The 26,358-nt window shown below is 61.7% G+C and overlaps 1 protein-coding gene across 5 annotated transcripts in view; it reads left to right on the top strand.

The window, feature by feature from the left end:
- DLGAP3 (DLG associated protein 3) overlaps positions 1–26,358 on the top strand; it is a 32,880-nt gene that overhangs the window by 1,405 nt on the left and 5,117 nt on the right. The window contains exons 1-7 of one of the 5 annotated variants that reach the window (XM_068159311.1): positions 4,280–4,531; positions 17,902–17,985; positions 21,552–22,647; positions 23,608–23,813; positions 24,804–24,870; positions 25,002–25,236; positions 25,994–26,334. In XM_068159311.1, coding sequence (XP_068015412.1) covers positions 21,610–22,647; positions 23,608–23,813; positions 24,804–24,870; positions 25,002–25,236; positions 25,994–26,334 — 1,887 coding nt within the window. In that variant the 5' untranslated portion in view covers positions 4,280–4,531; positions 17,902–17,985; positions 21,552–21,609. Of the gene's footprint in view, positions 1–4,279; positions 4,532–17,901; positions 17,986–21,551; positions 22,648–23,607; positions 23,814–24,755; positions 24,871–24,959; positions 25,237–25,993; positions 26,335–26,358 lie in introns of those variants that run through there. The other 4 variants (XM_068159310.1, XM_068159308.1, XM_068159306.1 and 1 more) reach the window with 4 other exon arrangements.

Here is a 26,358-nt window from a genome sequence, read left to right as displayed (position 1 = left end):
GGGCAGGGCCATGCTCAGGGGGCTGGAAGGGGACACGTCAGCCTTGCAGAGCATTGCTCAAGCACCGGCAGGGCAAGGAAGGGAGAAATAGCCACAAATATGAGTGTGGAGCACCTGAGCCAGAGGGACCTTTTGGCTGTGGGGTGGCGACAGCACTGACACAGGGCAGTGCAGGCACAAGCCACATTTGGGGCTGCCTTGGACTTTGATACCCCACTGAGCTTGGACCCCAGGACCAGCTCCAGGCATCCCTGCTGCAAGGAATGGGATAATACAATCGTGGTGGGCCCCATCCAGCTTGGGTGAGTTGGTGCTGAGCCCTTGATTCTCAAATCTCCCTCCTAAGTGCCAGGGCTTGTGTGGTGTGGGCTGGAGGAGCACCACCTGGCCCTCCCAGTGCTCCTGCTGGGCTTGGTTCTAGCAGTCTGGGCAAGGAATGGGGAGAGAAGTGGGCAGTGGGGAGCCCAGGGTGGGGGTCCCTGGGGGGGGCCTTTCCTTCAGCCCCCCCCCATCACTAGCTCAGAGGCAGAGCTGTGCCAGGATCTGTGTGACACAGAGCCTGTGCAGAAGCCGTGGAGTTGGTGGCTGTACTTGTGTGGGGGTCTCCATGGGCCTGCCCACCCATTAGGGCAGGATCAGATCCTGTACTGTGGTCCTGTGCCCACCTGGTGCTGCTGGCTCTGGTGCTGAGGCTCCGGCTCCAGGTTTTGCAGATGCTTGTGTCTCTCTGACAAGCTGTTCTGAAACCCTGGATCCCACCCAGCCAGAAATTTGGATCTGGAGCCAAAGGTGACTCTTGGCCCTGACTGCCAAGCCGGGAGAAGCTAAAACCTGGATCTGAGCAGCAGGACGAGGAGCCCGGAGCTGGCTCTGGGAGGTGGACCTGTGGACGGGCTCCTTCTGCCCATGAAATTGGGTTTCCTGAAATAGCCGGTTGAGGACCAGGGCCCGGCAGGGACCGAATGACAGGTCACCAGGGGTGTGGAAGCCCCACCAGGATGCTGGCTGTCTGCTTCAAGATGTTGGCAGGCAGCAATAATAGTAAAATACGGTGCCACTGGCGGGAGAGCGCAGCGCTGGAGAGCTAAGAATAGCAGCCGAGACGTGCCGGCGGCCGGGGCAGCGCCGGCAGGGCCGGGGGTGCGCCTCTGATGTGTCCAGGGGACATCCAGCTGATGGGGTGGATGGAGACGGCAGTCTGTCCCCTTCACAGAGGGGAGGACACCCCCATGGTGCAGGTGCAAAGGGCATGGCAGGTGCCAGCAGAAGGCAAGGGGACAGGGAGTAGGTTGCCCAGGGAGGTGGTGGAGTCACCCTGGAGGTGTTCGAGAACAGTGCAAACGTGGCACTTGGGGACATGGTGTAGTGGCCATGGTGGTGTTGGGTTGATGGTTGGACTGGATGATCTCACAGGGCTTTTCCAACTGAAACAATTCTGTGATTCTATGAAGAATGGTGCCCAGCACTGCCAACCCTGCATAGGACTCCTCGGGGTGGCCCCAGGGCTCTGCTGGCCCCAAGAGCCACGTGTGAGGCTTTTACTGCCAGAGTGGCCTCAGGATCAGGGCTCTCTTGATGGCCCTGCGGTGCCTGCTCCCTGGACAAGCAGCAGCACTGGGGGACAGCCCCAGGAGACAAGGAGCAGCCCAGGCTCTGAGTTCAGCACCCCACACTCACCTCCCCAAAGCTGGGCAGAATCGAGCCCTCCTGCTCCACCTGCCCTGCCCAGTGCCCAGGGGCAGCATGGAGATGGCACAGCCGCCATGGGCAGGCCGGGCTGCCCTCTGCCACCCTGGTGGTGGCACGTGGCCGCAGAGCCTGTGCCCATCAGATTAAGGAGAATTAATTTGTACTTTCCCCGGGTGTGCTGCGGGCACCTGGTGTCCCCCTCCCATCAGCAGCTGTGCTCCTGCAGCTCCCATGTCAGTGCTCCTCCAACCTGTCCTCAATCCTAATTAAATTTGCCACGTGCCCCCCCGGCCCCAGCCCGGCTCACTCCTCCCCAAATGCTGGAGCGGGAAGGAGCCATGACATGGTTTCTAATCAGCTTTCTGGATTCACATTTCTCTTGGCTGGCGTTGGAGGAGGCTTCTTTGGCAGCCTTTGTCTGGTGCTGCCCGAGCAGGGCGCTACTCCGTGCTTCCCCAGCACCCCAGGGAGCAAGCGGCTCAGCACCGCTCACAGAGGCATCCGGGAGGCCCTACAGAGACCCAGAGCTGGTTGGAGCTGGGCGCTTGCAGTGGCATCAGCAGCACCCACAGACCATGCCACGTGCAGCTGGGTGGGAGCCAAAGCAGGTGGCATCCCCACCACAGCCTGGGTGGTGTGGTGGTGATGTGTTGGCAGTGCTGAACCCAGCAGTCCTGTGCCCATGGTGACGTGCCAGCAGTGCTGAGCCCAACGGTGCTGTGCCCGTGGTGATGTGCTGCTGGTACTGAGCCCAGTGGTGCTGTGCCCACAGTGCCAGCTGCTTCTGGCAAGCCCAGAGCACTGTTGCTGCTGTTCTCCTGGGGCTCATTCTGTGCTGGTCTTGTGGAGCTGGGCTGCGGGTGCAGGAGCTGGGCACTGTGTCCTGTGTGCCCATCCTGGCACAGCTCTGCTGCAGCCAGTGCACGGCTGGTGTGTTGCTGGGTTTGGCTCTTTGCTTGGCACTCAGCCCTTGTGGGCAGCGAGTTGTGGCTCTGAGCAAAGCCAGGGGATGCAAACACATCCCAGTGCTGCCAACCCCCAATTAATAGCCTGTGAATCACGATGCCATTGGAGGAGCAGATGTTTGTGGCGTGGCTGCCAGTGCTCCTCATTTCACCACGGGGCTGTTTGGCCTAAAACTGGCAGCTTTGGGTGGCAGGCAGTGGCAGAAGCCTCCCTGCCTGCCTGGCCCAATCCTCTGGCATGGCTGGGAGCTGCTTGGCTGGGAATTAGCTGAAGTTTTTGGTGGGCAGAGTGGATGGGAGAACAGCCTGGCCGTGGGCGTGTGGGGGTGCCGCTGCTGAGCCAGAGGGCTGTGGAAGCTGAAGGTACCGAGTCCCAGTGTGGTGCCTGCTGGGGGACCTGCTGGTGTCCCATCCCTGGCACTGTGGCCTCAGCCTGGGGTGCCCTCTGTCTCCCCAAGGGGCTGTAGGGGCTGTGGTGGGACTGGAGACAGTGTGCCACTTGGTTTGGGGATGGTGAACTGGTTAACTGGGAAAATGCTGCGTGTCTGCCATGTGGCTGTCCCCTGCTATGGTGGTGGAACCTGGCCAGGTGGAGTATCCCCAGCTGGTGAGTTGGGGTGAGGCCCTGTGCTGGTCCCTGGACTCCAGGTTGGTGCTCTTGGTGCCAATGGTGCAGCCGAGCCAAGGGATGGTCTTGGTGCTCCGTGTCATGACTCCGTTCTGCTCTGGGTCCTCTTTGGGTGGGGATGTCAGGGTGCATGGGGGGCTGACAGGGGTGAGGGGCTGTGTGCAGGTGTCTGGGAGGTGCAGAGGAGTGGGTGGGTGAAGGATGGTGGTGAGGGGTAGGGAGTGTGGGAGTGCTGCAGGGTGGGAGCAGGGGGGTGCAGGGTGGGAGAAGTGGGGGTGTAGGGTGGGAGCAGGGGGGTGCAGGGTGGGAGCAATGGGAGTGCAGAGTGGGAGCAGTGGGGTGCAGGGTGGGAGCAGGGGGGTGTAGGGTAGGAACAGTGGGGTGCAGGGTGGGAGCAGGAGGGTGGAGGGTGGGAGCAGGGCGGTGCAGGGTGGGAGCAGGGGGTGCAGGGTGGGAGCAGGGGGGTGTAGGGTAGGAGCAGTGGGGTGCAGGGTGGGAGCAGGGGGGTGTAGGGTGGGAGCAGGGGGGTGCAGGGTGCACAGAGCTGCAGCAGTGCAGGAGCAACTGTGTGCAGGTGGCTGTGGGGCTGTGCAGGTGCAGGGGGATGCAGTGGTAGGGAGCAGGCATGTGTCCTTCGGGGCATGTGGGGCTGTCTGTCTGTGCGTGTGGAGCTGTCTGTCTGTCCAGGTGTGTTAAGCTGTGTGTCTGTCCCGATGTGCCTGGCCGTTTGTCCGTCCAGACCTGCCTAGCCGTGTGTCCGTCCAGCCAAGGACTGCTTGTCTGCCTGCCCGTCCGTGGGCACAGGGCAATGCAGCGGGGCGGTGCGTGCGGGGCGGTGCGTGGGCACCCGCGGGTGCAGCTGGCGTGGGCAGCCCCTCGGCGGGGGTGCGTGGCGGTGCGCGGGGGTGGCTGGAGCGCGCCGGGGAGCGCGCGTGGGTGTGTCTGAAGCGTGCGGGGGCGACGGCTCCGCCACCGCCTCTTGTCGACTGGAAAGGTGCCGGTGGCGGTGGTGGCGGTGGCCCAGGCGCTGGGAGCCTGGCTATCGCCGGGCTGCCGTTGGGTGGCCGTGACCTCAGGGATGCCTCCAGCCGGGCCGGTAGCCGCTCGCTGCGTGGCCTGGCCGCGGCGTGAGCAGCCCGTGGGGATTTAGCAGGAAAAGAGCGAATCCGGTCAGCGCCGCGCTGCTTTCCGTCCTCCGGCTCCTGCCGAGCCCAGATGGGCAACTTCATGGCTTAGCGGCAGCGGCAGGGTGAGTGGCGGCAGGAGAAGGGGCTGCTGGGTGGGAGGGGAGTGGGCTTGGCCGGGCGCAGGGGGCCTCATGCCTCGCAGAGCCTCTCTCCCAGGAGACCCCCACTTTGTGCCCAGCGGTACCGGTGCTGGTGCACTGGGAGGGGGAGCTGAGTCCCCCCAGCCCGGGCACAGCAAGGGTCTCCCAGGCAGCCAGAGCCTCTCCTAGCCCTTTCCTGGTTGAGTCCTCCTCCCTGGCAGCTACCTCCTCGTTTCAGTGTGCAGCAGATGGCTCCCGGCCAGCCCTCGACCAGACAAGCCTGGGCACAGCCTTGGAGCTCGCCCGGCCGGGACTGGGAGCTCCCAGCACAGAGGTCTCTGCTCTCTTTCCCTGCAGCCCCGTGCGGGGCCGGGGGCTGTGTCTGCTGGGGCTGGGGGCCAGGGGCTGTGCACGCTACAGGTGACAGGCTGGTCTGTGCCTGTGCTGAGCTCACCCTTAGGGACAAGGTGAGCTCAGCCCTGCGGACACAGCGGTCCCATGGTGGCTGTTTGCTCTGAATGAGGCAGGTGAGACCTTGCTGCTCCCAGCCCAGCTCTTCATTGGCTGTCCCCAAGCGCTGGGGTCCACAGCTGGCTGTGGGGACAAGAAGGGAGTGGCTGCATGTGGGAGAGGATTTTCTATGTGCTTAGAGCTGGGGGGGCGTGATGGCATTGACTGGAGCCCCCCATGGGTGGGTGTTCATTTGCCTGCCCTCTGTCATCCTGAGGACAGAGCAGGGGGTTGAGTAACAGGGTGGCCAAGCCAAGCATCCCACGGCAGCACGGGGAGCAGGAGAGGGCTGCACCTCTGAGTGTGGGGACAGAGACTCTCTGTGGTGTCACAGTGTGCTGGCCCATGGCTGGAGCACGGGAGCCCCATCTACCTGCCAGCCAGCCAGTCTCCCTGCCACGGAGCAGCACAGCCAGTGCCGACATCTGTGCCTCAAGCCCTCCCTGCCTGCCTTTGGTTCACTCTTGGCACTGTCACGGTGGCACTCAGGTCCCTCTGTGCCTCTCCCTGGTTTTTCCTCACCACCTTGCCTCTCCAGGAGATGAACCTGTGTTATCCACTGAGGTTTCTTGAAGGGGAAACTGAGGCAGGAGCAGGGGAAGTAGCAGAGCCCTTCCCGATCCCTGCCATCCTCTAGCTCAGTCCCACGCCTCACCCTGGGTTGTTTTTCCCTGCCAAGTGGTGCCAAGAGCCGGGGGCCAAGCAAGGGCGTCCTGGGACACAGCTCCTGGACGCATCTGCTCCTCCTGACGCCGCCTTGGCGCATCCCTGGCCCGGGGCTGTGAGTGGAGCTGGTGGCAGGGCTGCGAGGAGGCTGGCTGTGGCGTGTGCTGCCAGCTGGCCCTGACTCTGGTGGCTGTGGTGGCCATAGTGGCCATGGCACTTGTGGCCATAGTGGCTGTGGTGCTCATAGTGGCCGTGGCAGTGGTCATGGGGAGGGCCATGGTGGCTGTGGCAGTGGTGGCATTGGTGGTGTCCATGGTGCTGAGCAGTGGGCGCTGTCCATGGTGCTGACGCCCCCAGCACTGCCCACCCAGCCCCATGCATGGCCCAAACCCTCAGTCCTCCTGGGGGTGCCCACGGGCACCGTGGGGCTCGAGGTCCTCCCTGCTCCCCTGGGGACATCTCGGCCTGCCTTTGGCCTTTGATGTGCAGCAGCTCCAGACGAGGCTGGCGGGATAGGCACACAAGTCACGGCCTTGCCTGCCGGGCTGGGCACAGCCTCTCTGCCGCCGGGCACAGCTGATTGTCCTGCCGGGCAGGTCTGACGGGGACAGGGTGCTGCGAGTGTTGGGGAGCAGGGCAGGGCACCAAGGCTCCATCACACCCCTGCTGGGTTTGGGGCAGGCTGGAGGTGTGCTGCTAACTCTGCTGGGCAGGGGGTGGGCGATGTGGTGTGCCCATAACTAGGGACATTGCAGCCATCCCCACCCCCCTGGAGCCACCTCCCCGAGCGCGGAGCCGGTGTCAAGCGCTCCCGGTACAAAATGTCAACGCATGCAAATGAGGCTGCGGGAGCAGCTGATTGAAGGGCCCTGCCCCGCCCCGGATTGCAATCAAATATGCAAATGGATCCCGAGGAGGCCAGTGAGGGCTATTAATAGCGGGGACAAGGCTGGGAGGAAGCATGGTGTTCCTGGAGAGGAGGAGGAGGCTGGGGGCTGAGCTGCTTCTGCTTGTCCTTCTGCCCAGAGATGTGCCACCTGGGCAGGCACCCACCTCTCTGCCCATGCTCAGATGAGGTGGTGGGTGGATCCCGTGGGGTACCCATGGACACCAGGCATGGCTGTAGCCCCCATGACCCTTTGGGGGGTGGGTGCTGCCCACGCTCCTGCCCTGTGCCCTGTGGCAATGGTGGGTCTCTCGGTGCCCAGCAGCTGGGAGGTCCTGCAGGGGGGTGGCTGGAAATGCCTGTCTGAGATTTCCACCTGGGGAGTCCAACCTCAGAATAGGAGGATTTAGGTTTCCAGGGGGCCTGGGCACTGCTGGGGGACTTTGCTGTGGCTCAGCCTGAAGCAGGTGTCACCCTTTTGGTGTAGGGAAGCAAGAAGGGACTGAGGCAGGCTTCTCCTGCTCTCCCATCATTCACCCCTTGCTGTCATCTCCCCTTCTCTCTCCTGGTTTCCTCCTGTCACTGTCAAGGCAGGGGACATCTCTCTCCTGCCAGCTCCATTGTGAGCAGGAGGTGAGTCCTCACCAGAGCAGTGGTGGGGACCATGCTGCCCACAGTGTCCCCAGCTGGTGCAGGGGGGGCTTAGTGTGCTTGGGCCCCCACTGCAGCCCCTCCACCCCTGTCTCGAGGGTTTCAGGAGCTGGGAATCACTTTGACCTTTTCAGCAAATGAAGGAAGTAAGTCTGGAGACAACGGTAACTAATTATTTAAAATCTGAAAGTGGAATAATTAGCCCAATTAACAGTCTCAGGTGACATCTCCTTCCATCTGATAATGTCCTGAGGAAGAGGGAAGTTAATTAACCTGTCAGCCTGACGTTTGTAGGGCACTGCCAGCTCCTTGTACCTGTCTGGGGGTGCTTTGGGGGTGCACGTCCCAGTTGGCACGGGGGTGCTGTGCCCTTTGGGGGACATGGTGCAGGGTGGGGGGCTGTGGGTGAGCCCCAGGACCCGCCCAGGGCTGGTGAGTTGGGGGAAAGGGTGCCACGGTCCAAGGCCGGGGTGATGGGCAGGGGTGATGGGCAGGGGTGAAGGGCTGGGTGTCCCCCAGGAACGCTGCCAGCACAGGTTCGTCAGCGAGGTGCTAGCTGAGGGCCTCTGAGGTTGCTGTGGAAACGGCGGTGCTCGGTACCGGGAGGAGCCTTCTGCTTTCCAGGCAAGCTCCCCCCAGCGCTGCAGGAGAGGGACCTGCACCGTGGGACTGCACAAACCCCCGCCTGTGGGGAGGGACAGGGTGAGGGCAGGGCCATGCCCACGCAGGTGGGTGGCATTGGGTGTGCAACTCCACTTTGGTCACTGACCCCCATCCCCCAGCTCATCCTTGGCATGCCCAGTGGTGTCAGGCAGGGCTGCAGATGCATGCAGGGTGCCAGTGTGCACACCTCCCTGGGCAGTGCCCTCGCAGCCCCCTTGGGACCCCATCCTCGCACCTCTGCGGGCACACAGCCACGCACGCTGCCGGCACAGGGGCTTGTACCCACGCACATGGACCTGCCTGTGCCCCAGCCTGGCACTGGGGCCACGGTGCCACGCTGTCTGCCCTCCCCGGCACGGGGCCCACGGGGTACGGCGTGTGCCAAGGCAGCGCCCCTGGCCACAGCCCCGTGGCAGCTTGGTGAGGCCTCGGTGCTGCTCTCAGCTCTTGGAGTTTTAATGAGGTAAATTGTATAAAAAGCTGCCCTTGCCCTAAATGCCCATCCCGGCGTGAAGCCGCTGCGGCGCAGCCGGTGCCCACCCGGCGAGCGGGGCAGGGGGCCCTGGGCTTGGGCGCAACACTCCTCGCTTGGGCACGTGGCAGCAGGAGGGGGAGGAGGAGGAGGAGGAGGAGGAAGGCGGTTTTTTAGCACATTTGCAATCATTTCCCTCCTCCCCACCCCCACCCCCCTCCCTGCTCTACGCTTCCAGCTTACCTCAGCGGCTTATCAGCCTCCAATCTCATTAAATCAGGCAAATTGTAGCATCTGATGGTTTATGGAGATGAAGGTGAGCGCCCAGGCTCTATAATTATCAGCAGAGATGTATTTACAATACCTTGTTGCTAGTAAACAAAAAATAACTTCAGATCAAAGCTCTTTTACAGGGAAATAAATCCGCCGGCAGAGCCCTGCTGTGGCCCGCGGCGGTGAGACCGTGGTGCTGCCCGGGGGGGGGGTGTGGTGGTGGTGGTGGTGGTGGGTGGGCACTGCCAGGGACACACACGCGTGGGGATGGCTCGGGGATGTCCCTAAGTCCCACGTGGCTGCTGCGGGTCCTGCGTGCTGAGGACATCCCCAGGCTGCTGCCCTGTTCCTAGATCTCCTTCGCTGGCATCTCCCATGGATGCCCGGTGCCACCCACCCACCCCTCCAGCCATGGCTCCCCCCCACCAGGGATTTCCACCCTGGAGGCCTCCCTGCTGGCACAGGACCAGGGCCACCCACGGGCTGTTGCCCTGCCCTGTTCCTAGATCTCTTTCGCTGGCATCTCCCATGGATGCCTGGCGCTACCCCCCACCCCTCCAGCTGTGTTTCCACCAGGGATTTCCACCCTGGGGGGTGTCCCTGCCGGCACAGGACTGGGATTTATTGGCCCAGGGTGTGAGCAGGGCTGGCAGCACATTGCCCCTTCCGTCCCTCACTGCGGTGGGAGCGCCGCGAGGCACCGGGGCGGTGGCGCTGGTTTATGGCTGCCTGGAGTGGATTTATTGGCACAGTGGAGCCTGGGCTCACCCTTGGTGTAAATCAGCACAACGGGCACCAGCCCAGGCGTGGTGGCTGCAGCCCATCGGGGCAGCACCTTCCAGGCTTCCTGGGTTGTTTTGTTTCGTTGTGGCCGCGTAGCTCAGCTCCTCCGCCTGGCGCTGGGCACGGCGCTGGGCATGGCTGTGCCTTTCTCCATCCCAGTCTCCTGCCTGCTGAAACAAGACTGAAATGGTGATGATGCTGCAGACGTCCTCTGGAAAGGGCTCTGAGGCAGATGAAAGCCCTGCTTAAGAGGGAGGCCATTATTATTAATAACCCTGAGCGAGGCTGTAAATTCAGCCAGCACAGCTACTGTGGGAAAGGAGCCTGCTCCCTGCTGGGGGGGCTGCCCGGGTGTAGCACAGGGATGGGGGCAGAGGAACACAGCACTGGGGTGGAGGGGCACAGGGGACAATCTGGGACGTGGTTGAATGGCCACGATGGGGTTAGGTCGGTGGTTGGACTTGGTGATCTGGTGGTCTGTTCCAAGCAAAGCAGTTCTGTGAGTCGAGGACAAAGCCTCTTGGCAGAGGCCATCTCTGGCTGGGCTTGTTGGGACAACTTCTGAGCTTCTCTGGGACAGTTGGAAGTGTGAGGGAGGGGACCTGGTTCAAGAATCACACAACGGTTTGGGTTGGAAGGGACCTTAAAGGTCATCTGCTTCCAACTCTCCTGTCATAGACAGGGACACCTTCCACCAGCCCAAGGCCTCATCCAGCCTGGCCTTGAACACCTCCAGGGAGGGGACATCCATGGCCTCCCTGGGCAGCCTGTTCCACTGTCTCTCCACCCTTAGGAAGAACAGGGATGGACTCACAAAGGGCTACAAAGATGCTGAGGGGAGTGAAACCTCTCTCTGCTGAGGAAAAGACTGAAAGAATTGGGTCTTTGTAGTCTGGAGGAGAGCAGCCTGAGGAGGGATCTCATCAATGCTTATAAATACTTCAAGGGTGGGTGTCAGGAGGAAGGGGCCAGGCTTTGTTCAGTGGTGCTCAGTGACAGGACAAAGGCTAACAGGCACAAACCTGAACATCAGAAGCTCCATCGAAACACGAGGAGGAGCTTTTTTAACCTGAGGGTGATGGAGCACTGGAACAGGCTGCCCAGAGAGGTGGTGGAGACTCCATCTCTGGAGACACTCCAAAGCCACCCGGATGTACTCCTGTGTGACCTTCTCTAGGTCTTGGACTCAGTGATCTCCTGAGGTCCCTTCCAACCCCTGCCACGCTGTGACTCTGTGGCTCTGTGACCCTGTGACCCAGAGCTCAGTGGCACAGCCTCACTTCTGGCTCCATCAGTATAGCCTCACCTCTGGCAGTGCCACCCCCTGGGCAGTGCATCCTGGCCCCCCGCTGGCGCTGCCACCCTGGGACTGGGGGGCTGCGGGCACCCGGGATGGCAGAACCAGGTGTGGAGCTGGGCAGGGGGTCCTGTGGGGTGCTGGGGGGGTCACCCCAGGGTGCTGGGGCCACGGTCACGGGCTCGTGGTGCTGGCTGTGCCCGGCTCAGGAGCTCCTGCGGAGGAACGAGCTCTGATATAAATATCTTTTTGCTCAGCACACGACCTACTTTCCAGACAATGCCATTAGCCTCCCGACTCCCTCATTCATCTTCCGCTGTCCTCCCCCAGCCCGCCCCGCGCTGGCACCCGCGCCGGCGCCGCGTGCCCAGCCACGGGATGCTGAGGCAGGGTGGGCACCCGGCCCGGCGGCACCACGGGGGTCCTGGCTGGGCTGTGCTGAGGCAGGGTGGGCACCCGGCCCGGCGGCACCACGGGGGTCCTGGATGGGCTGAGGCTGGGCAGGCCCCCGGCCCGGCGGCACCACGGGGGTCCTGGATGGTCTGTGCTGAGGCAGGGTGGGCACCCGGCCCGGCGGCACCACGGGGTCCTGGATGGTCTGTGCTGAGGCAGGGTGGGCACCCGGCCCGGCGGCACCACGGGGGTCCTGGATGTGCTGAGGCTGGGCAGGCCCCCGGCCCGGCGGCACCACGGGGGTCCTGGATGGGCTGAGGCTGGGCAGGCCCCCGGCCCGGCGGCACCACGGGGGTCCTGGATGGGCTGTGCTGAGGCAGGGTGGGCACCCGGCCCGGCGGCACCACGGGGGTCCTGGCTGGGCTGTGCTGAGGCAGGGTGGGCACCCGGCTCGGCGGCACCACGGGGGTCCTGGGTGGGCTGTGCTGAGGCAGGGTGGGCACCCGGCTCGGCGGCACCACGGGGGTCCTGGCTGGGCTGTGCTGAGGCAGGGTGGGCACCCGGCCCGGCGGCACCACGGGGGTCCTGGCTGGGCTGAGGATGGACAGGCACCTGACCCAGTGGCACCATGGGGGTCCTGGCTGGGCTGTGCTGAGGCAGGACAGGCACCTGGCCTGGTGGCACCATGGGGGTCCTGGCTGGGCTGTGCTGAGGCTGGACAGGCACCTGGCCTGGTGGCACCATGGGGGTCCTGGCTGTGCTGTGCTGAGGCAGGACAGGCACCTGGCATGGTGGCACCATGGGGGTCCTGGCTGGGCTGTGCTGAGGCAGGACAGGCACCTGCCTGGTGGCACCATGGGGATCCTGGCTGGGCTGTGCTGAGGCTGCACAGGCACCTGCCTGGTGGCACCATGGGGGTCCTGGCTGTGCTGTGCTGAGGCAGGACAGGCACCTGCCTGGTGGCACCATGGGGATCCTGGCTGGGCTGTTCTGAGGCAGGACAGGCACCTGCCTGGTGGCACCATGGGGGTCCTGGCTGGGCTGTGCTGAGGCAGGACAGGCACCTGACCCAGTGGCACCATGGGGATCCTGGCTGGGCTGTGCTGAGGCAGGACAGGCACCTGCCTGGTGGCACCATGGGGGTCCTGGCTGGGCTGTGCTGAGGCTGGACAGGCACCTGCCTGGTGGCACCATGGGGGTCCTGGATGGGCTGTGCTGAGGCAGGACAGGCACCTGCCTGGTGGCACCATGGGGGTCCTGGCTGGGCTGTGCTGAGGCTGGACAGGCACCTGCCTGGTGGCACCATGGGGGTCCTGGCTGGGCTGTGCTGAGGCAGGACAGGCACCTGGCATGGTGGCACCATGGGGATCCTGGCTGGGCTGTGCTGTGCTGAGGCAGGACAGGCACCTGGCATGGTGGCACCATGGGGATCCTGGCTGGGCTGTGCTGAGGCTGGACAGGCACCTGCCTGGTGGTACCATGGGGGTCCTGGCTGGGCTGTGCTGAGGCAGGACAGGCACCTGACCCAGTGGCACCATGGGGACCCCTGTGATGGAACTCAGTCCATCTGGCAGCCCTGTCCCCATGGTTGGCAGGAGGAGCTTGCTGCCTGGCCCCTGCCCCTGATCTGGCCTTGCAGATGGTGGCCAGGTCCAGTGTGGGCTGTCTCTCCTGGCTCATCCTTCTGCCTCCAGCACCATTCCCTGGCACAGTCCCTGCTTAGCCAGCAAATGGTCTCACCCAGGAGCATCCTTGTCCAGAGACAGGCTTGATGAGAACAACCTCATCAGGGCAGAGAGGCAGCATGGCAAAGCAGGCAGCAGCCTAGTATCAGCTCCAAGCTGCCCCACAGGCAGCATGAGGGGAGCCAGGGCCTCTCCTGATCCCCCTGGATCATCCAGGGCTGGGGCTGCACATGTGGTTCATCCAGGGACGATCCCATGGGAGCTCCCACATGGCAGCAGAGGCTGTGCCACACATGGTGTGCCAGCAAGTGGCTGGTGGGATTAGGGGCAGGTTGGGCAGAGGGTGCCCAGTCCCACTGGCATGGCACTGCTGAGACCCTCTGGCCCCTGGCAGCAGCCCTGGCATTGGATTTCCCTGGAGAGCTGGAAACGCCCCCCTGGGAGGCAGGGACACCCCCTGTGCCCACCACCCTCACACCTCCACGTGCCCCTGAGCCAAGCCCCCACTCCTCCCCTGCAGCTCTAATTAAATATTCAATTTGTATTGCTGCTAAACCCTGCAAAGCTCTTTTATCTCTAAGCTCCTGTAGCAGGAGTGTCGGTGCTGTAATCTCTACAGGGCCCCATCCCACCACCCTTGGCAGCTCCCAGGCTTGGGCCATGCTCCCCTTTCCCCACATCTCCCCATGGGATGCTTTGGCAGCTGGTGGCAGAGCCAAACCCTGGTGCCCACTGCAGAGCACCCCCTGGCAGGGCACCCAACTCGCCAGGCCAGGGGTGTGCACCATCCCCGTGTGATGGGCATGCCAGTGCCCAGGTGACTGGTGTGGTCCCTCCAGAGTGCCTCCCCATCCCCTCTGTGTCCTCAGCTCACCAGCCATGCACCCCACCTCGCTCTGCCCCTGTGCCAGGCTAAGAGCATTGTGCAGAATTATGTATTTAAATATTTAGGTTTTCATCAGCTTTGCAAATGAAGCTCATCCATTAAAGTGGCAGGCTGGCTGCTCTGCTGGGGAGCTGCCATGCCCCAGGCTGGCTGGGCCTGGCCCAGCCCTGGCCCCGAGGGGTTCCAAGGATGGGATGCATCCTGGGAACAGGGCACGGTGGCCTGGAGCATCCCTGCTGGCACAGAGACTGAGGTCTCTGCTTCCTTCCCATTCCCACATCCTGCTGCTTGGAAACCTCGTTCCCTGCAGCTCCACTGCAGGGAGAGCCATGGGGCAGGCTGGGGTTGTGACAGGAACTGTTTGGGATGGGTGGTGCTTGAGGTTGGAGTGCTGTGTGCTGGACTTGATCTTAGAGGTCTTTTCCAGCCCAAACAATTCTATGATTCTATGCAAGTGGGGCACAGAGAAACACTGGTGGCAGATGAGAGCCCTGACATGGCTGAGTGCCTGGTGGGAGCAGAGCCAGGATGGAGAGGCCAAGCCACTCAGAGGCTCAGTGGGGATGGGACAGCCAGAAACTGTCACAACTGCCATGCTCAGCACTAAAGGCAGCTGCCCTGAGCTCTCCAAAGCAGCTTTGGAGTGATCCTCAGCTTAAGTCATTACACCCTGTGGCCCTGTGGCAATAAGTGGCTTTTTAAGCCCAGGCAGCATGGCCCATCCTGCCAAGGGAGTGGGATGCATGTGGGCGGAGAGGGTGAAATGGCACAGCCCAGGGAGGGGAACTGGGGTCCTGGCACAGCTGGCAGCACCTGAAGGGGCTGCCATGGACCTCAGATGTCCCTGGAAAGGGTCCTCTGGCAGGTCTAAATCCTGGCAGATGCCTGGAGCCCACTGGCTACCTGGAGCTCCACTGGGTGCTGTAGTGAGGTGCCCAGTGGGGATGTGGGCAGCACTCCCAGAGCGAGTGTGGCACGGAGGGATGGCCCTGCTTGAGCCTCCCCTTTGCTGCAGATGAACATGGGGTGCATTGCTCCTGCATCAGCTCTCTGTCCTGCCAGGCTCCTTGGGGGTCTTCCCTTTCCCCGAGCACTGGAGGGGCACGGGGGACTGTGCCAGCTGTTGCCAGCCCCGGGCAGCGTGGGCAGATGTTGAGTGCATCTGTGGGAGCGAAGCTGCTCATGGGCATAGCAAGTGATGGGCACAGTACCCATCAACCCTGCACCAGCTGCCGTGGGCTGGGGTCAGTGCGGCTGAACCTGGCCCAGGGGTCCCTCCTGAGCCAGTCAGCTGTGGTCCTGCTGCTCTGGCCCCTGGGGTCCACCTCTGGCAGCTGGCTCCCTGTGTGCCCTATCCTGGCTCCTGTGGGCAGGATGAGCATGGCTGTGGGGCTGAGGAGGCTGGAGGCGCCTGTGCCTTGGGGCAGCTCCCCACTGCCAGCCCTGCCCAGGGATGCTGGCACAGCCCCTTCCCTGTGCCACCACCTTCCTTCTCAGGCCATTTCATGGTGGGTTCTGGCTGCTGGCCCCAGACACTCTCCACTTGGCCAGAGCTGGTGAAGAAGTGGCTGTTCCCCTGAGATCCACATTTGGGCTTCGTGGGGATGGGCCATCAGGTTTGCTTCTCCACCAGCTTCCCTTCTCCACCACCCAGCCCTAGCAGCTCTGGGATGCTCAGGCTCCCTTGCACATCGCAGCGCAGGAACAGGGCAGCTGGCCCTGGGAATGAGCTCCGGGGACAAGGTGATGCGGGGCTGCAGGTGCTGTGCGGGACAGAGGGTCCCAGTTCGCCCCCAGCAGAGCGGCTGGAGGCCCCTGGCTGCCTTGCATGGGGGAGTCCCAGTGCCGGCGGCCGTGCCGGGATCCCTGGCAGCTGGGGCGCCTGGCGGCCGTATTTCCTCGTTCTGCTCCGGGAGTAATTGCTCAGAAGGGGACTTGGGGCAACTCCCATCCCTCTCCCGGCATGGTAATGAGTCAAGAAGACTCAAAGACAAATGGCTCATTAAGAAGCAGTGCTGCATTGCAGGATTTTTCATCCCACCAACCGCTGCATCAGCAGAGGCAGCACCTCTCACGCTCGCTCTCCCCAGCCCCGGAGAAGGAGCTGTCAGGCAGCGGGGCTGGTGCCAAAATTAATCATCCCTAATTACCTGCCCCTCCCGACCAACGGCCCAGCCCCAGGCCCTGGCACATGGAGCGGGACGGCTCGAGCCCTGGGGCGCCCTGGGTTTGGTGCCCAGGAAGTGCCCATGCTCAGCAAAGAGGGATGTGCCAGGGCAGGGCTGAGCCAACATCAGGGTACCAGGATCCCTCAGCCTGGCTCCATCGGGCTGCTGGCTGTGCTGGGCAGCTCGATGCTGCCAGCCCCCCTCGGCAGCCTCGGTAAACACTTCTTGCTCTGCTCACGTTTGCAATTCTTCAGCTGCTGGTTGTCCTTCATGATTTCTTTAAAAATCTTGCCTCATCCCTCGTTTCCAGCAGTGCCCAGTTGGTCCCTGCCCCTCGCAGCCTTCTCTGGGCAGTGCCTGCCTGCAGCCTGCTTGCTTTGCTTCTATCAGCAGCTGGCTTTGATTTCCTGATTGCATCAAGCCTATTTGCTGCAGTATTTGCATCCTGCTCACTCTTCTTCCCCTTCCCCTTTCCCCCCTTTCCCCTTTCCCCTTTCCCCCCTTTCCCCTTTCCCCCCCTTTCCCCCCTTTCTCTCCTTTCTCTCCTTTCTCTCCTTTCTCTCCTTTCTCTCCTTTCTCTCCTTTCTCTCCTTTCTCTCCTTTCTCTCCTTTCTCTCCTTTCTCCCTTCCCCTCCTTTCCCCTTCCTCTTCCCCATCTCCTCTCCATGCTCTTCCCTTTCCCCTTCTTGTTCCCCTTCTTATCCTTCTCTCTTCATCACCTTCTTCATCCCCTTCCTTTTCTCTTCCCTTTCTCCTCCCTTTCTCCTCCCTTTTCCCTTTTCTCTTTCTTCCCCCTTCCCTTTTCCTTCCCTTCCTTTTTCCCTTCCCCTGGCCAGCCCTTACCTGCCTGCTGTGGAACCTTTGTCTAACACCACTCTCTTCCCTACCTGACACAGCTAATGAACCCTTGGTGAGCTGCTTTCAGCTAATTCAGCTTCAAGAAAATAATGACTCGGTGCAGGATTCTGTACTAAATTAAGCAAGCTCTTACTAAACCTCTCTGTCTTTTTTTATTATTATTATTTCTCTCTCTCTCTCTCTTTTTTTTTTTTTTTCCTTCCCAGGCTGAGTAAATTTTACTAATACAGGCTAATAAAATAACAGAGCAATTAGTAATAAAATAGACTGTTTGCTTTCTACGATCCTCCTCACTTCCAACAAGCTGGGGAAAAGTAAATAGATGACAGGTTGTGCCCTGGGATGTGGCTCAGGGGCCTGTCCCTGGAGACATTCAAGATCAGACCTGATGTAGCCCTGAGCAACCTGATCTAGCTGAAGGTATCACTGCTGACTGCTGGGTGTGGAGGGGGGGGGTTGGGCAAGATGACCTTTGAGGGTCCCTTCCAACCTGATTCCATCAGTGAATCTGTGGATTAAAAGCAGGCTGGGAAGGACCGTGTGGGATCCTTATCTTTATTTTCTCCTGATGACCATAGCTCAGATTTGCTTAGCTCCTAAAAGTGGGAAGACCACTTGGGTTTATTCTTTACCCCCCCACCCCAAGCTCCAGCTTCTGCACGGTGCTGGCCGCTCTCACGCTGAGTATTTGTTCTCTCCTGCTTTCATCCTTGGCCATAAAGGTCCCCAGCAGGGCCTGTGCCTGCAGCACCTGGAGCTCATTTGCAGAGCAGAACGGGCCAGGCTCGTGTCTCTGCTCTGCTGGCGCTGGAGAGCCTTGGTGGCAGGAGGAGGCTTTGTGCAGGAGATCTCTGGATCTGGAGCACATCAAAGTGGATGGCGAGGTGGCCGCTGGGCCGGCCCCGGTGCCCGCTGGCAGGGAATTGCATAAGAGGCTGAGGGCTGGAGCTGGTTTTGGGGCTCAGCTTGGTGGAGCACGTGGCCGTGGCTGTGCAGAGCCCTCCCTGTCACTGACGTGCTGCCTATGGGGTGGCCTTGGGGGAGGAGAGAAGGATGGGCTGCTGGGAGACTCCACAGGGCGTTGGGTCAGGCTGGTCTGGGGGAGGAACACCCTTGCTCTACCTCCCTGGGCTTCACCCCTTTCATGTCTCTCTCCCCCAGACCCTGCTGCCCCTGGGAAACCCAGCGTGGAGGAGCTGCTGCTGGCTGGGGTCATGAGGACAGCATCCCCCTGAGTGCTGGGCGGTAAGTGCCACCCACGGGCTTCAGGGGGACCCTGGCACCTGCTGCCTGTGGTGGGGGGCTGCTTGGGAAGGGCAGGGTGCTGGGACCCCCCAGGTGTGGGGCCATCAACCCCAGCTCTCAGGGCTTGATGTGGAAATGTGGGAACCCCAGCCTGGCCCTGTGCCAAGGTGGTTTGATGCACAAGGACGTTGTGGTGGCATTTTGCTGTCCTCTCACCTCCTCGCTGCTGGTTCCAGAGCTGGAGGATCACTGGGAGGTCCCAGGGGAGTTCAGTCTCTTGCCATGGCTACCCCATGTCGCTGGAGCTCAGGCAGAGACCTCACTGGGTGGATGCTGGGAAGCAGAGCTGCTTCTGTCAAGTGCCCCTCTGGGAAATTAAGGAGAAGGCTGAATTCTGGCAGTGCTGGGACCTCTCCTCCCTGTGCTGACCCTCATGGTGGGGAGGGACATGGTGGGAGCAGACGTCAGAGGTAAGGTAGCGGTGGGGGAATTGCTGGTGGGAGTTTCTCCAGGCTTTGGGTGCAATAAAGGCAAGAAGTGAGTTGTTTGTAATGGTAATTACGCTCTTCCAGTTTATCCTAGCACATAATTGTGTGGGCGGTAGGTTCCCACTGGTGGTAATTACCCTGGTGTTAAATGGCACAAGATCCAGCCCAGCTGGGTTTTTTTCCCCCCTGTTTTGCGTCTGCAGCTTGGTGGCACAGCCCCCCCTGCTCCTTCCCCAGGGCTGTGCCGTGTGAGTGGCTGTCGGTGGGACACAGCTCCAGCTCTTGGCTGTGGCCATCAGCCCTTGAGTCACCTCCTCCTGCCCACCCTGGATGGGTGACGGGGGCGGCCTCAGTGGTTTCTCCTGCCCTCTGCCCTGCTGGGATGTGGTAACTATAGAATGGTTTGGGTTGGAAGGGACCTTAAAATGATGTAGTTCCAACCCATCCTTCCCATGGCCAGGGACACCTCCTACTACACCAGGCTGCTCAAGGTACTGTGTCCCACAGGATCAGTCCTCACTCCTTCCCCATCCCCAGGATGCTTGCAGGGGGACTGGCTGGTTCCTGGACATGGTGCAGCTACCTGTGTGGCTTTGGTGAGCTGATGCTGGCTGGGGTGTACCACTCTGCTCTAGTGAGACCTCACCTGGAGTACTGTGTCCAGTACTGTGTCCAGTACTGTGTGGGAACCCCAACACAACAATATCTGAAGGGGACCTACAGGAAGGGTAGGGAGGGACTGTTTAGAAGGGCCTGTGGGGGATAGGATGAGGGGCAGTGGTTTGAAACTGGAGCAGGGCAGATTTAGGATGGGCATTAGGAGGAGGTTCTTCACAGTGAGGGTGGTGAGACACTGGAACAGGCTGCCCAGGAATGTGTTTGAGGCATCATCCCTGGAGACATTCAAGTCTCTGCTGGCTGCAGCAGGGGGTTGGACAAGATAACCTTTTAGGATCTCTTCCAAGGGGATGGAATCTATGAATTCTTCCTCGTGGCATGGTCCCATCCTCTGCCTTGCCCCTGCTCCACCACAGCTGCAGTGCTGCCTGGCTGGCACGGCGCTGGCACTGGGCTTTGTTCATTCCTGCACCTGCTGAGCGCCAGCGACCGGCTGGTGCTGACGGCTGCTTAACTGTTTTGACTCCTTCTTCCCGCCGCAGCAGCAATATTTGGATCGGCTGAGAGCTTCCCTCTCCGAGCAGGAGATGATAGCTCAGCCCACGGAGGCAGAGCCGGGGCTGGGAGCTCATCCGTCTGTCCGTCCCTCTGTCCTGCTGCCTACTGGCAGCTGGATGGCAGGGCAGAGGAGGCAGCCCCCTCCCCCGCTGCTCTGCCCGCTCCTCGCAGCAGCTCTCCCGGGAGGGGCCAGGCATGTCTTTGGTTGGCTGCAGCGTCCTTTGCAGAAGATGCAGCAATTAGAGCAGCCTCGTTAGAGCAGGAGTGTGATTGTGAGGGCGGGGGCAGAGGCGCACGATGGAGCTGTCCAGCCCTGGAATCTGGGAAGGAAGGTGACAATGGAGGCCGATTAGGGCAGGCGCATTCCCTGGGCACTGCCATGACCACATCTGCTGCCCATCCCCACGGCCTTTGGGGTCGTCCACCCCTTCTCTGCTCTCAGAGCTCCTCAGGGCACGTGGACCCTGCCTTCCCATGCATCCTCAGCCGTCCTGGTGTCATTTCCAACAGACCCCATCTTCTGCAGGGACTGTCCCATGGTCACCTTTCCCTGCAGCTGGTCTCAGAGACCTGCCTGAGTATGATAACAAGAACATTAACGATGCCTGCTAATTAGCCAAGCTACTCTGGAGAATCAGTAATTTCCTCATTCAGAGTCACACCAAAGGCAGAGCCTTTGAGGGACCTCAAGGACGACAAAGCTCCATGGGTACAGGCAGCTCCGGTGTCCCAGCTTCCTGATGCCATCCATCACCTTGCTTCTGCATGGGGGTTCCCCACAGGCAGTGTGGCCATCTCCACTGCCTGGCTGCCTATCCGTGGGGCTGGCAGGGCCGTGGGGGGCTGGTGGGGTGGCTGGTTGTGGGTGTCTCTGCAGTCTGGTGGTGAGGATGGGGTTGGATGGAGACATCAGAGCGCAGCCACCCCGCAGCAGCTCATTAACGGCTCTGTGAATCGCGACGGCTGAAAAAACTCAGCCAGCACCAGTTTAATGGAGAAACACTTCATAATATTTGGTGTTGGAGAAGAAAACAAGTTTCTGATGACGGCAGTGTGTCCTCCCTCGCTGTGCTGCCTGCATCGCTGCTGGCAGTGCCTTCTCCTCGCTGCTGTCCCCTCAGCGCTGCTCACTCCAAGCAGCTGAGCTGGTGGTCATCAGCCCTTACATTGTGTCCTCCCACCCCATGGGGAGCCAGGTTCCTGGTACCCAGCCTGGCTTCACAGGGGCTTGGCCAGGACTGGATTATGCCCTGGAAGCTTCCCAGCCCCCTTGGTTGGTTCCCAATGGACAATGCATGTGTCCTATGGGAACCAACCCATACTGAGTATTGTAATGTGCTAACTAGGGGACCCACAACACATGAGAGACATGGACCTGCTGGAGCTGGTCTAGAGGAGGGCCACAAAGATGATTAGAAGGCAGGAGCACCTCTCCTTTGAGGACAGGCTGAGAGAGTTAGAGCTGTTCAGCCTGGAGAAAAGAAGGCTCCACAGAGACCTTAGAGCAGCATTTCAATGCCTGAAGGGGATCTACAGAAAGGCTGGGAGCAGACTGTTTAGAAGGGCTTGTAGTGGTGGGATGGGAGGCAATGGTTGGAAACTAGAGCTGGGTAGATTTAGGTTGGACATTAGGAGGAAGTTCCTAATGAGAGCGGTGAAAAGCTGGAACAGGTTGCCCAGAGACATGGTTGAGGCCCCATCCCTGGAGGCTTTCAAGGTCAAACTCAATGTGGCCCTGGGCAGCCTGGTCTAGCTGGAGGTGTCCCTGATGACTGCAGGGCCATTGAACAAGCTGACCTTTGAGGATCCCTTCCAACCCTCTGCAATCTGTGATTCTGTGACCCCCCCAGCATTTTGCCAGTGCAGGGGAAGGTGACACCATGCCTGTCCTTGTCCCCCCAGATGAGCCCGCAGGGACAACCCTGCAAGATGCCGAGGCTATGGGGTGGGTGCTGACACCATGAAGGGCTACCATGGGGAGCGTAGCCAGACACAGCCCTCCTCCGGCCACCGCTGCCGCTGCATCCCAGAGGACTGCCAGCATCCTGCCAGCTACGGCCCCGAGGCTCAGCCCACGTTCCTCCTCAGCCCCAGCGAGCCGCGTTCCCTGGAGCATCCCTACTGCCCGGCCCGGAGCCCCGGCGCGGCCAGCGAGTGCCCGGCTGGGCCCTTGAGCGAGCCGCCCTCCGCCAGCGCCAGCAGCACCTTCCCGAGGATGCACCACGCCCAGCAGCAGCAGCCGCAGCAGCAGCATCCCTACGACTCCTGCGACGAATGCATGGCGGCCACTGCCCACCCTGCCAGCAAGATCAACCGCCTGCCCCCCACGCTGCTGGACCAGTTCGAGAAGCAGCTGCCGCTGCACCACGACGGCTTCCACACGCTGCAGTACCCCCGGGCCGGCGGCGCCGAGCCCCGCAGCGAGAGCCCCAGCCGCATCCGCCACCTCGTCCACTCCGTCCAGAAGCTCTTCGCCAAGTCCCACTCCCTGGAGGCGCCGGCCAAGAGGGACTACAACGGCACCAAGATGGACGGCCGTGGGGATGGCTACCACCATCACCACCACCACCACCACCACCATCACCACCACCAGTCCCGCCACGGGAAGCGCAGCAAGAGCAAGGAGCGCAAGGTGGACTCCAGGCACCGTTCCAAGGGGATGGGCTGGTGGAGCTCCGATGACAACCTGGACAGCGACAGCAGCTACATGGTGTCCGGCCGGCACGCCGCCGACCAGGGCACCCAGTACTGTGTGGACGCTCCCGAAAGTGCCTTCAGAGACTTGACCTTGAAGAGCCTAAAGGGCGGCGGGGAAGGAAAATGCCTGGCCTGCGCTGGCATGTCCATGTCTCTGGACGGCCAGACGCTCAAGAGAAGCGCCTGGCACACCATGACTGTCAGCCAGGCACGTGAAGCCTACCCCAGTGCCGGCGGCACTGAGAAGACCTTGATGCTTCAGGAAGCAAAGGCCAAAGACCGAGCGTACCAGTACCTGCAGGTGAGGGGCCAGGAAGGGCAGGGGGCTGCTGTGCCAGGGCCCCTAGCTGGTGATGCCATGGGACTGGGACCATCCTAGGTGCTGTGGTGAAGCTCCAGCTCCATGCCTCCAGTGCTTCTATGCTCTTCCCTTGGGTCCCACGCTGATCTCTGTTGTCTTCTTGCCAGCAGTGCTCAGCCCTACCTGCCATGTCCCATCCCATGCTCCCTGGGTTTGGGGTCAGAGTGGTTCTGTCTGCTCGGGACTGCCTGTGGCTCTGCGCCCACTCCCTCCTGCAGCTTTTATCTCTCTTGTGCCTGGCTGGGTGCCACAGCCTCCCTCGTCACCAGGCTCCCTTCTAGGTCACCCCCCTTCCAATTAAAAACTAATTAACTCTGCTCTCCCTTTCCTGGGGGAAGGAGACAGGGAGTGGCAATGCCACACTAGCCCGGGACGAGAGTGGTGAGGGACCCTCTCTGCTGTACTGGGGGGCTTCAGAGTAGGGTGGCAGCCCCCTCCTCTCTCCATGGGGCCTGAGGGGCACCGTCCCCCTGCGACAGCCTGGTAAGGACCCCGTGGTGCTGGCGTCAGCAGCACGTGGCGAGAGCGGCAGCTGCTACGTCAGCCGAGCGGCTGTGCTGGCATGGGTGGGATTTGGCCCAGCCGTGCCTGCCAGGGCGGCTGCAAGGTGGGAGCAGCTGCACTGCCTGTGGCTTGGGAGTGGCCTTGCATGGGGAGATGTAGCTGCTAGAAGGGATCTGCTCTCCTGCACTTAGGGCCTTTCCCAGGGTCTGCCCTTGCAGCTGTGGGGCGCCATGGGGAGGGCAGGGGAACTGTGCCAGCACAGGCACTAGCTTTGGGCTGCGCACACATGCGCCATGGATGCACAGCGGGCTCAGGCTGGACAGTGCCACAGGGCTCAGCTCTGTGTCCTGAGCACAGGACCCTAACCGTTGTGCCCTCCTTTGCCCCCCGCCGCAGGTGCCGCAGGATGAGTGGAGCGGGTACCCAGCAGCAGGCAAGGACGGGGAGATCCCCTGCCGACGGATGCGCAGCGGCAGCTACATCAAGGCCATGGGCGATGAGGACAGCGCCGACTCGGACATCAGCGCCAAGATACTGCCCAGGGCGGCCACGCGGCGAGACAGCTACCGCCGCTCCTCCAGCGCCGACCAGGCCAGGACCAAGTAAGGGCTGGCACCTCTCAGCCTCATGGGGCTCCCCAGGAGGATGAGTGGCATAATCCTCACTCACGGCCGTGCTCTCCCAAGCGGCAGCACCGAGTCCTGCTCCAAGATGTGGCTTGCTGGGGGTGTTGGGTGCAGACATGGCTGTGCCGGGCTTGGGGTGGAAACTGCTGCTGCAGCTGCATGCATTGGCTGGGAAGGAGAGGCATGTTCAAAGGGAGGCAGCTGGGACGTGTCCCAGGCCTGTGGGGGGCAGGCTGGCTCCTCATCCCCATCCTCAGTGCCCAAAGTGAGCGTGTACCCTTCTGGCAGGCCTGGACTGCTGGTTGATGGCTCCATGCCCCCCAGGACAGCATTTTGGGGGCAGCTGGAGGTGGGGATAATGGCTATCAGGATGATGGAGGCTCCCTACTTTTGAGGAGCCCCATGGAGAAGTCAATGAGTGATGGGGACAAGTTACTGCTGGGAGATTCCCATTGGAATGCAGAATAAAATGTTTTCCTATGAGAACAGTTAGGGATTGGAATCCTCTCCCAGGGGAAGCAGTGAATTTCCCTATGCTGGGCATTTTTAAGGCTCAGCTTCACAGGGGGCTGGGCCAGATGATTTCAACTCCACTATCACCTAGAAAGCTTGGAGCAGATGATCCTTGGGGTTCCTTCCACCCTGGCATTCTGGGACATCAGGGGACAGCAGCGGTGGCTGGCAGGGGACAGCAGCGGTGGCTGGCAGGGGACAGCAGGGGACAGCAGGGGTGGCTGGCAGGGAACAGCAGCGGTGGCTGGCAGGGGACAGCAGGGGACAGCAGCGGTGGCTGGCAGGGGACAGCAGGGGACAGCAGCGGTGGCTGGCAGGGGCATCGCTGCAGCTGCGTTTCCCAATGCTCTGCTTGGATGTGTTGCTTTTGGTGCGATCCCTTCTGTTCCCCCTGTCTCTCATTAGGTTTGCAGGTAGGCACTATTCTGATTCATATATCTGTAACTGTCCCAGCTGCTGCACGCCACCGCGAATGCTCCCGCGGGGACAGAGCTACGGGAGGTCCTTCACCACTGGCCAGGTGAGCTCCCGTCTCACGGGCACCGTGAGGCAGGTTGGGGCAGGGCAGGTGTTGAATGTTCCTCTGAGCGTCTCCTGCCCCACACTCAGCCCCGGCTCACCGCCCCCAGCCTCACCCGCCGCTCTCCGCAGATCAACGATGAGCTCAACCACCAGTTCGAGGCCGTCTGCGAGTCGGTTTTCGGCGAGGTGGAGTCACAGGCTGTGGAGGCTCTGGACCTGCCCGGCTGCTTCCGCATGCGGAGCCACAGCTACTTGCGAGCCATCCAGGCAGGCTGCTCCCAGGACGATGACTGCCTCTCGCTCTTCTCCATGTCGGCCCCTGCCGGGCAGCCCATCACCAGCAGCATCCTGAAGCCCAGCACTTGTGAGTCCCAAGGGGTGGTCCGGGGCTCGGCTGCGGGAGGGACCCTCCTGCCCACATCTCCTTCCCCACATCTCCCTTCCCGTTCATCTGGGCACTGCCAAGGGCTGATGTACCATCTCCTGCACCTGGGCAGTCCCTGGTACAGGGTGATATCATTGTGCTCAGGTCATGAGCATCCCTTTACATTATTTACAGTGAGGGTGGTGAGACACTGGAACAGATTGCCCAGGGAGGTTGTGGATACCCCCTCCCTGAAAATGTTCAAGGCCAGGTTGGATGAGGCCTTGAGCAATGTGGGCTAGTGGAAGGTGTCCCTGTCCATGGCAGGGGGGTTGGAGCTAGATGATATCCCTTCTGTGAATATATGATCTATGGATCCCACTCAGAGGTCACCCCTGGCACAGGCCATGAGCATCCTGTTCATCCTAGTCAGGAGGCTACTCTGTGCCCCCAGTACCCATTTGCCTTTCCCTCCTTCCCTCCACTTCTGTCCCCATCTCTGCCCCCTGCTGTGTGCTGCAGTGGTGTGGCCAGTGCAGATCTGGGGGGGGGGGTGTCCATCCCTTTCTGGGGACAAACTGGCCAGACAGCCCCTCTGAGCTCCATCTCAGATCTCAGCCAGCTGAGGCACACACCCTGGGCCCTGTGCTGCGGGAGGAGGTGGGCACCATTCCCCCGGGGCTCCCGTCGGTGGGGGGTAATGCACAAGTGTCTGTGTTTTCACCTGCCTTTCCATCCTGCGCCTCTCCCACCACAGCCTTCAGTTACAGAAAAGCTCCACCTCCCATCCCTCCAGGAACCAAAGCCAAGCCCCTCATCTCCGTCACGGCGCAGAGCAGCACCGAGTCTGCCCACGAGAGCTACCTGCCCAGCGAGGTCACCCGCGGCCCCGCCTGGTCCAAGGACGCCGCTGCCCGCTGCAACTCGGCTGAGAGCCTGGAGAGCTCCAAGGTGACCACCGTGACCCTCGACCTGCCTCCAGTCCAGCCCCGTGCTGCTCCCAAGCCCTCCACGCTCATCATCAAGGCCATCCCCGGGCGGGAGGAGCTGAGGAGCTTGGCTCGGCAGCGCAAGTGGAGACCCTCCATCGGTGTCCAGGTGGGCATCGCTCCTCCCTGTGTG

Source organism: Melanerpes formicivorus, unplaced genomic scaffold, assembly GCF_026170545.1.
Source record: "Melanerpes formicivorus ecotype bairdi unplaced genomic scaffold, bMelFor1.0.p_v2 SCAF_45, whole genome shotgun sequence".
In the NCBI taxonomy this organism is placed as follows: Eukaryota; Metazoa; Chordata; class Aves; order Piciformes; family Picidae; genus Melanerpes; species Melanerpes formicivorus.
The sequence above is the reverse complement of the archived record's forward strand: the minus strand, read 5'-3'. Positions and strand labels throughout refer to the sequence as shown.